We start from the raw sequence: 10753 nt of genomic DNA on the forward strand, positions 1-10753 counted from the left end.
GTTATTATATTTTAAAAAATTATTATCGTTCCGTATGTGTTTCAAAATGTCTTTTAAATTACTAACAACAAATATGAAAGACTATGTGCAACGTTGTAACAAATTTCATTTCCATCCAAGTTAAGAATGATATGACTCATCGAAAACTGCTCGAACGAACATAAACAGTGGCGTAATTGTCTGTTATCGACCTACTCCAGATCGATTTTGAATTTGTAAACTGTCATTGCTCTGGAAGAAACAATTTGTATCACTTTTGCTACGGATATAATTTGTATTCTGGAATTTTTTGCATACCTTTTTAATACGTATTTAATTGCGGCTCGCAAAAAATTTCAAATTTTGAAAAATGGCTTGGACTATCAAGGAGCTTGGCCACCCTGGGTATATTAGAAATTGACCTTTTAAGTATAGGAAAATTCTCTGCAAATCTAAGGGTTGATTTATAAAATGCAAAACTTTATTACATTGCACCACTTATTCACTGAAGTGATGTTCCACTTAGGATAACTCCAGAAGCTGACACAAGTATTTTTAACTAAAGCTTTTGTACTTGCCAATGGCCACACTAAACACTTGTAGTTAGTCAAGGGTTTGCACCTCAACAACAGGCAGGCCATGTGGAAGTTTCCGAGTTTTCTTTAGGTTATAACACCTAAATAAGTGCAAGTTACCCATAGAAAGTTCTAGGAGACATCCCTCTCACCAGATAACCCATTTGTCATGTTGCTATAAGTACTAAAGTTTGTGTTTGGTGGATTTTAACAAGCGATAGTACTTCTACTGGTTGCACTTCTGGACATATTTTAGGTTCATTAAGCAACGTTAATCTGATATAAATTTTTTTATTTATAGTTGTGTGTGAACTTTTGTAGACTTCAGAGAATTTGAATGATGCCATTAAGCTTTGTTTTTTCTCTAGAGCAAAATACTGGTCCTTTTTCCAAAATAGACCTATGCCCTGTGGGCAGTAGTGGTCCTTTTTTCTGCACTCATTGTGAGTTTAATAGAATCGCAATGGGATGGGGCCTGACATATTCAGCTCAGACTGCCCATGAAAAATTTCTGGAGGGATGCTCACCTGGATTTGACTTGATATATACAGTATATAGAAATTAATTATTTAATTTGGTTAATATGCAGTTAACTATTAAATGTAACATTTTACATAATGATAAAATATTTATTAATTTCTAAATTTGAACCATAATTTTAACATTGGAACTTATTCAAAATATTCCAGATGGACTATGGTGACCAGTATGTCCAAACATCGCAGTGCAGCAGGAGTGGTGGCTTTCGAAGGACACATTTATGCATTGGGTGGACACGATGGACTTTCTATCTTTGATTCCGTAAGTACGATTAATGGACTAATTCGGTTTTTATAGTATTAATGAAAGTGGACTCTATCTGTGATTTGCAACAGGTGGAGAGATACGATCCTCAGACAGGTCAATGGACTCCCATGGCACCCATGCTGACGAAACGGTGCAGATTGGGTGTTTCTACTCTGAACGGCAAGATATATGTGTGCGGTGGGTACGACGGCTCTACCTTTTTGCAAACAGCGGAAGTGTATGATCCGCTGACTAAACAATGGAGTTACATTTCACCTATGAACGTAATGCGTAGCAGGGTGGCCCTAGTGACTAACTGTGGGAAACTTTATGCCATAGGAGGATACGACGGAGTGTCGAACCTGAGCACGGTTGAAGTATACAATCCCGAACTAGACCAATGGAGTTTTGTGGCTTCTATGTGGGCACACGAGGGTGGGGTAGGTGTGGGAGTAATACCTGTTTTATAAATTTTGATAGAATATGCATAAAATTTAATTAAATGTTCAATTTTTTTAAAATATCGAGCATAAAATTATGTCATTCGATATTTTTCCGAATATTAAGCTATTACATCGATTATAAATAATTTTGCCATAACGAGTATTGTTAAATATTTGTACATTGTTATAGGTATTTAAATATATATATAAATCATGCTATATATTAAATAGGAACAATAAATTTATATTCATACATTGTTCACATTTAATATATTGTTAATTCGATTGTAGTTTTTCTTCAAGTGCAATATTATTATATTTTTGTTGTCTAATAAATAATTGTAAGACAAATTTGTTTCATTGTTATTTGGATCAAAGTATTTATTTATTTACTTGCAAACAAGACTAGTAACATCAGAACTGAGCAAAACCACTTGACTAAGAGATCCGTTGGCTTGATACAGTATAACAGAATAATACAGAGATTTTATTTTATAATTTATGTTACACTTTTTTGTATGGTTACCTAACACACACGTGTTCAAAACTTAAATTAAAGAGGAACACAATTACTGGCGATGATAGATGGAAAGTCAAATGGTGATGATGATGATGAGACTGCCATGATGATGTCAGTGCTTCATCACAGTTCGAGGACATATTGCATAGTGATGTGTTTTTTCTGCCTGGGTAAGCACTTTTTATTTTATATCTACAGCCAACTGCTGTATGTATATTTTTCACCAAACACTTACTTTTACTGTTCTATCAGATCATCACATGAATTGTATTCTGCTTAATGTATTAATTTTGAGTTCAACATTATACAAAGTATAAAATATTGTTTAAAATTAGTTGTTTTGTAAAATCCTAAAGTTGCTATGTATTACCTCGTGTTAGACTTCAAGTAATACAGTACAGTCATATTTGTCTACAGTTCTCTCTGTGTATTATACAAATGTTGTGCGTCTTTAAGGTTTAGATGTGTGTAAGTGCAACGTGAAGCAAACTAAAGGCTTAGTTTGCTGTTTTATTAACTACCTATTTGCTGGTTTAGTAAAGATTGAGTATGTTTTTAACTAAACTAGCCATTCAAATCTCCAAAACTAAAAGGTATCTATTTAACTGTTAAATAATTTTACTAGCATGAATTATAAAGAATTCGTGGGAAACTAATCCTGCGTAATAAAATTTGTTAATTACTATTAAGTTAATAAGACATGGGACAAAGTCTTACAAAGAAACACGTATTATGCTCAAATTCAAATATCATTTTAAATATGTTCACAGGGTTAGTATTTGTTTTTCCCCGAATTTTATTCGACTTATCACGCTTCGTTAAATTGCTGAAAATAAATGATAGCTAGCAGGATTTCTCATTTCCCGGTCTTTTGCTTATCTCGAGGTTTCAAGGAAAAAAGTGATTTGTGTTTCAGCAACCGAGAAATCCTGGTATATAATTACAGTAGAGCGTCGATTTTCCGAAAGTCAATCATCCGAAAGAATTCCAGTCGGCAAATTTAAATTTTCGCCAGTACTGTGGCGCTTCAATCTTTGGCAATGTCTTGGGCTACTCAAATATTTAACGTTTTTGATACTAAATTAACATCTGAAGTATAATTTTTTATTATTTTTATATTTTTCAATATATTCATTTTGTTTGTACAAAATAAAAAAATATTTTTTAACGATACAATAGTCTTTGTTAGGCTTAACATCGACGAAAATTCAATGCGAAGCGACAAGCAACGGAGAAAAATTTCGACATCGGATACCTTAAACTATTTTTTCGTACATAAATCAGTTATCCGAAATATCAGTTATCCGGACAACCCCAGTCCCCAATTGATTAGGAAAATCGACGCTCTACTGTAATTATATTTGGAATATATTATAGAGTAAATATGTACTTGAAAACAACGGCAATTATTTTCATTTTTGAGACTGATTTGATATGTTTTGTAATCTGCATCATAGGAATAAAATTGACGTTGTTGTGTAAATGTTTTAAAAATTGTCTTTGAACTGAAGTTTAATTGATAATTAATTACAACAAGAAAAGAAAAAAATCCTTTGAATTGTGTAGACGATTTGAAAAAAAAATCCATCAACATTTGCCAACTATCTCCGCTGTTAAGAGATTTTATTTAAAGAATAACTTTTGTATCATTATTTATAATAGATAAATAGTATGCGGCGCCATCTGTTATCAGTTTTATCATAAAAATTTTTTAATATTATTAATTACTATGAAAAGACAAAAGACGTTAAATTTTGAGGGTAGAGACGAATTTTTAAAAAAATTATAAATGCTAATAAGGAGTGAAATTCTCATTAAATTTTACCCCACTTGAAGTATGGTTTATGAATGCCTCCAATTTCCTTATTCTTGACTTAATTGTAGCCACCAAAATTTAATAGCAGTAATGCCCCATATATAGAAATTACGCTGTGAAATTTCAAGACTTTTGTCTCATCCAGTCCTGAGATAATGCAAAAATAGTAGCCGACACATGCAATTTTGTCAGAAGTAAAATATAAAAATATTTTAAGTATGTAATCGACATATCAATATAGGTTATATCTTCAATTATCATTCACAGTTTCAAACACTCACACTATCTGTCTTCAGAATTTGTCAGGGAAGATAAGAGAATATGCATCAAATTTTGCGTTAAATTGGAGGAAACGACAGAAAAACGCCCGTCTTGATAAAATAAGCTGCAGGGAGGAAGCTCTATCAAAGTGAAGATGTTACGAGTATCACAATGAAGTTCAAAGTTGACAAATTGCTGTAACTGACGATTAACGTATTGGACGACACGAAAATGCAATCATTTGTGGTGATGAAAGAGCAAACGTTGGAAAGATTACAGACGGTTGCAAATAAAGGCTATGTGAAATATAATTATGATGGCCTAAAAGAACTAAAAAAANTCATTGAATTTTTTGGCTTGTATATTTTCTGATTTTTCTAATGCTAAGACCACTTTTCTAATAACAATAGGAAGAAACCCCTCATTTTTTCTTTCAACTAACTTTAGCTTTAATTAACAAGTGTATCATCCACCAACTAGAGAGTTAAAAAACTATCACAAAAATCCCCATAAGAGTGTCCATCGCCTGGTACTGTCAGTGGGCCGTTTGGTTGGCGACACACTGCACTACTGCGCTCTATGTAGCAATGCAACACTGATCGTGATGGCGTACACAAAACTAACTTGTTCAATATATTATTAAAAATGTTTTTTTAAACTTTGCGTCAACTTTACAAAATAAAGGACAAAATGCCTATTTTAGAAAATAAATAAAGTTAAAGGACAGAGCAGTGAAATAAAGGACTGTCCTCTTAAATAAAGGACGTATGGTCACTGTAGATATAATCTATTGGCATATTGTGGTACCAGACATTTATGAGTGCTTCATAAGGCTGATCAATGTTTCTAAAACTGGTTATCTGCAACAGCTCTGCCATTTGGTTCCAAAAACTTGATAGGTTCAGATCTGGGCTGTTTCCTGACATGCAGGTATTATAATAAAATGCTGGGAAACTTAATTTTTCACTAGAAAAATTCAAACAAATAACACTGAATTATTTTTAGGAAAAGTTTATTAGAATTATTATTTAGCTTTGTGGCATGAAGCAGAATCACCTCAAAAGATGCATTCACCAATCTCTCCAAAATGATCAGAAATTATCGATACTACACATGATGTAAAGGTTATCTCTGTATACTTGTGCATCCTCTGAATGTATATAAAATGTAGTTGGTCAACTCCTTAGTAAGAAATATTGCTCCAAATTATCTGACATATAGGATCTTTTCAGACAATTCAGGTGGAATTTTTCACCGTACTGTCTCCCAGCATATACTTGTCATGAAGATTAAATTTTGAATTATCTGAAAATGTAACTTTCTTCCATTCTTCTTCAGACAGTTTGGAATGTTTCTTGATCTATTGAAGCTGCTTCACTTTTTTGTTTCTTTGCCAGAATAGGCTTTCTGGGATGATGGCCTTTAAATAGAGCTTAGAATAATCTTATCCTGATAATTACTGAACTTATTTTTAAGCCAGTCTACTCTTCCTAGTCAGCTTTCACATCTGTAGATGAATAATGTTAATTTTTAAGACATAAATACTTCAAACTTCTAGAGATTACTATTTTTCATCTGCTTTTGTCCTGGTTACAGACATGTTTCAGACCCTTACACAGCAATGAAGACACCATGGAATGATTATAGTTCAGAGGCTATATGATTTATGCAAAACTTATATTTACTCAAAACAACAGCCAGACACTTTTTCTTGGGGATAATTGTAAATAATGCCTTTTATAACCTCTAAGGATACAATAAATGATAAAATTGGCTCATGTAAATGACTCATCACTGCTCAGCTAAACACATTATGATGAAATATGGGCTTTTAGTTGCAAATCATATGTATTGTGGAATTCAAAATGGTTTTCCTCATCATGACGTGAATCATGTCACGATGAGGGAAACCATTTTGCACTCCACAGTACAATGAACGTGAAAGTACATGACCATGTTGAGAAGTCGTGTTGGTGTTTCTGTTATGCATAACAAACTGTATGCTATCGGCGGCTACAATGGCAGCGAGAGACTCAGCACCGTTGAAGTCTTTGATCCTAATTCCAGAACATGGAGTAAAGTTGCATCTATGAACTGTAAAAGAAGGTAAGAGTAATCACTTTTGATGTTTTCTATTTTTTAAAATTTTTTTATGATTAAAAATAGCAGGAAAATATGGAATTAAATGACATGTAGTGCTCAAATGAAATAATCAGTAACATACTTTAATATAAAAAAAGTTTAGGGTTTCTACATTAACTGATAAATGTGACATTAACCGTAAAATAATTAGCCAGTTAAGAATATATGTTGGTTTATTTAACAAAGGATTTGTTTATTAACATTATGACCTAATACTTTGTCAGTCTTTCCCTTGCTTTGATGACTGCATGAGAACAAGCCATGGAAAAAATATTTTTCTGATATAATTACAGTGACCATATTTTTTTGGGGAAAATAAAGGACATATCGAAGAAAATCAAAAAATACCTTATAAAATTCATAAGTTTATAACATTTATTACGAAAATAGTAGCATACAACAATGCATACATTAAAATTTTAAACAATCTGAATTCTTACACANGGTGATCCTAAATTACTTATAAATAATATACTGTATATTATTGTTTTAAGTTTTTCCAAAAAATAATTAGTGTATGGATAAGTTAGTAGTTCAGTATGTTATTTCTTGTATATTGTCGAACATTCGTGAACAATGTAATGGACACTCACTAATTCTACTATGATCCAATAACTTATTCAATATATATTGGTATATATGGTATATTACAGGGGTGGCCAACCTGCGGCTCGCGAGCCACATGCGGCTCTTTGAACGATTATTTGTGGCTCTCGATAAACGTACCTGAGTTCCCTTTTCATTTTTGTGTTATTATATTTTTAAAAATTATTATCGTTCCGTATGTGTTTCAAAATGTCTTTTAAATTACTAACAACAAATATGAAAGACTATGTGCAACGTTGTAACAAATTTCATTTCCATCCAAGTTAAGAATGATATGACTCATCGAAAACTGCTCGAACGAACATAAACAGTGGCGTAATTGTCTGTTATCGACCTACTCCAGATCGATTTTGAATTTGTAAACTGTCATTGCTCTGGAAGAAACAATTTGTATCACTTTTGCTACGGATATAATTTGTATTCTGGAATTTTTTGCATACCTTTTTAATACGTATTTAATTGCGGCTCGCAAAAAATTTCAAATTTTGAAAAATGGCTTGGACTATCAAGGAGCTTGGCCACCCTGGGTATATTAGAAATTGACCTTTTAAGTATAGGAAAATTCTCTGCAAATCTAAGGGTTGATTTATAAAATGCAAAACTTTATTACATTGCACCACTTATTCACTGAAGTGATGTTCCACTTAGGATAACTCCAGAAGCTGACACAAGTATTTTTAACTAAAGCTTTTGTACTTGCCAATGGCCACACTAAACACTTGTAGTTAGTCAAGGGTTTGCACCTCAACAACAGGCAGGCCATGTGGAAGTTTCCGAGTTTTCTTTAGGTTATAACACCTAAATAAGTGCAAGTTACCCATAGAAAGTTCTAGGAGACATCCCTCTCACCAGATAACCCATTTGTCATGTTGCTATAAGTACTAAAGTTTGTGTTTGGTGGATTTTAACAAGCGATAGTACTTCTACTGGTTGCACTTCTGGACATATTTTAGGTTCATTAAGCAACGTTAATCTGATATAAATTTTTTTATTTATAGTTGTGTGTGAACTTTTGTAGACTTCAGAGAATTTGAATGATGCCATTAAGCTTTGTTTTTTCTCTAGAGCAAAATACTGGTCCTTTTTCCAAAATAGACCTATGCCCTGTGGGCAGTAGTGGTCCTTTTTTCTGCACTCATTGTGAGTTTAATAGAATCGCAATGGGATGGGGCCTGACATATTCAGCTCAGACTGCCCATGAAAAATTTCTGGAGGGATGCTCACCTGGATTTGACTTGATATATACAGTATATAGAAATTAATTATTTAATTTGGTTAATATGCAGTTAACTATTAAATGTAACATTTTACATAATGATAAAATATTTATTAATTTCTAAATTTGAATCATATTTTTAACATTGGAACTTATTCAAAATATTCCAGATGGACTATGGTGACCAGTATGTCCAAACATCGCAGTGCAGCAGGAGTGGTGGCTTTCGAAGGACACATTTATGCATTGGGTGGACACGATGGACTTTCTATCTTTGATTCCGTAAGTACGATTAATGGACTAATTCGGTTTTTATAGTATTAATGAAAGTGGACTCTATCTGTGATTTGCAACAGGTGGAGAGATATGATCCTCAGACAGGTCAATGGACTCCCATGGCACCCATGCTGACGAAACGGTGCAGATTGGGTGTTTCTACTCTGAACGGCAAGATATATGTGTGCGGTGGGTACGACGGCTCTACCTTTTTGCAAACAGCGGAAGTGTATGATCCGCTGACTAAACAATGGAGTTACATTTCACCTATGAACGTAATGCGTAGCAGGGTGGCCCTAGTGACTAACTGTGGGAAACTTTATGCCATAGGAGGATACGACGGAGTGTCGAACCTGAGCACGGTTGAAGTATACAATCCCGAACTAGACCAATGGAGTTTTGTGGCTTCTATGTGGGCACACGAGGGTGGGGTAGGTGTGGGAGTAATACCTGTTTTATAAATTTTGATAGAATATGCATAAAATTTAATTAAATGTTCAATTTTTTTAAAATATCGAGCATAAAATTATGTCATTCGATATTTTTTTGAATATTAAGCTATTACATCGATTATAAATAATTTTGCCATAACGAGTATTGTTAAATATTTGTACATTGTTATAGGTATTTAAATATATATATAAATCATGCTATATATTAAATAGGAACAATAAATTTATATTCATACATTGTTCACATTTAATATATTGTTAATTCGATTGTAGTTTTTCTTCAAGTGCAATATTATTATATTTTTGTTGTCTAATAAATAATTGTAAGACAAATTTGTTTCATTGTTATTTGGATCAAAGTATTTATTTATTTACTTGCAAACAAGACTAGTAACATCAGAACTGAGCAAAACCACTTGACTAAGAGATCCGTTGGCTTGATACAGTATAACAGAATAATACAGAGATTTTATTTTATAATTTATGTTACACTTTTTTGTATGGTTACCTAACACACACGTGTTCAAAACTTAAATTAAAGAGGAACACAATTACTGGCGATGATAGATGGAAAGTCAAATGGTGATGATGATGATGAGACTGCCATGATGATGTCAGTGCTTCATCACAGTTCGAGGACATATTGCATAGTGATGTGTTTTTTCTGCCTGGGTAAGCACTTTTTATTTTATATCTACAGCCAACTGCTGTATGTATATTTTTCACCAAACACTTACTTTTACTGTTCTATCAGATCATCACATGAATTGTATTCTGCTTAATGTATTAATTTTGAGTTCAACATTATACAAAGTATAAAATATTGTTTAAAATTAGTTGTTTTGTAAAATCCTAAAGTTGCTATGTATTACCTCGTGTTAGACTTCAAGTAATACAGTACAGTCATATTTGTCTACAGTTCTCTCTGTGTATTATACAAATGTTGTGCGTCTTTAAGGTTTAGATGTGTGTAAGTGCAACGTGAAGCAAACTAAAGGCTTAGTTTGCTGTTTTATTAACTACCTATTTGCTGGTTTAGTAAAGATTGAGTATGTTTTTAACTAAACTAGCCATTCAAATCTCCAAAACTAAAAGGTATCTATTTAACTGTTAAATAATTTTACTAGCATGAATTATAAAGAATTCGTGGGAAACTAATCCTGCGTAATAAAATTTGTTAATTACTATTAAGTTAATAAGACATGGGACAAAGTCTTACAAAGAAACACGTATTATGCTCAAATTCAAATATCATTTTAAATATGTTCACAGGGTTAGTATTTGTTTTTCCCCGAATTTTATTCGACTTATCACGCTTCGTTAAATTGCTGAAAATAAATGATAGCTAGCAGGATTTCTCATTTCCCGGTCTTTTGCTTATCTCGAGGTTTCAAGGAAAAAAGTGATTTGTGTTTCAGCAACCGAGAAATCCTGGTATATAATTACAGTAGAGCGTCGATTTTCCGAAAGTCAATCATCCGAAAGAATTCCAGTCGGCAAATTTAAATTTTCGCCAGTACTGTGGCGCTTCAATCTTTGGCAATGTCTTGGGCTACTCAAATATTTAACGTTTTTGATACTAAATTAACATCTGAAGTATAATTTTTTATTATTTTTATATTTTTCAATATATTTATTTTGTTTGTACAAAATAAAAAAATAATTTTTAACGATACAATAG

At 32.5% G+C, this 10753-nt stretch overlaps 2 protein-coding genes across 2 annotated transcripts in view; both read left to right on the forward strand.

The window, feature by feature from the left end:
* The window catches only part of LOC111620348 (kelch-like protein 18), a 29023-nt gene extending 26940 nt beyond the window's left edge, over positions 1-2083 (forward strand). Inside the window, exons 7-8 of the mRNA XM_023362262.1 lie at positions 1244-1355; positions 1430-2083. Of these exons, the coding sequence (XP_023218030.1) occupies positions 1244-1355; positions 1430-1810 (493 nt within the window). The 3' untranslated portion in view covers positions 1811-2083. The remainder of the gene's footprint in view (positions 1-1243; positions 1356-1429) is intronic.
* The window catches only part of LOC111620346 (kelch-like protein 18), a 12392-nt gene extending 3300 nt beyond the window's left edge, over positions 1-9092 (forward strand). The window contains exons 2-4 of the mRNA XM_023362261.1: positions 6329-6486; positions 8515-8626; positions 8701-9092. Of these exons, the coding sequence (XP_023218029.1) occupies positions 6329-6486; positions 8515-8626; positions 8701-9081 (651 nt within the window). The 3' untranslated portion in view covers positions 9082-9092. The remainder of the gene's footprint in view (positions 1-6328; positions 6487-8514; positions 8627-8700) is intronic.
* Positions 9093-10753: the final 1661 nt, after the last annotated feature.

Source organism: Centruroides sculpturatus, unplaced genomic scaffold, assembly GCF_000671375.1.
Source record: "Centruroides sculpturatus isolate CEXI.00-Female unplaced genomic scaffold, Cexi_2.0 scaffold32, whole genome shotgun sequence".
In the NCBI taxonomy this organism is placed as follows: Eukaryota; Metazoa; Arthropoda; class Arachnida; order Scorpiones; family Buthidae; genus Centruroides; species Centruroides sculpturatus.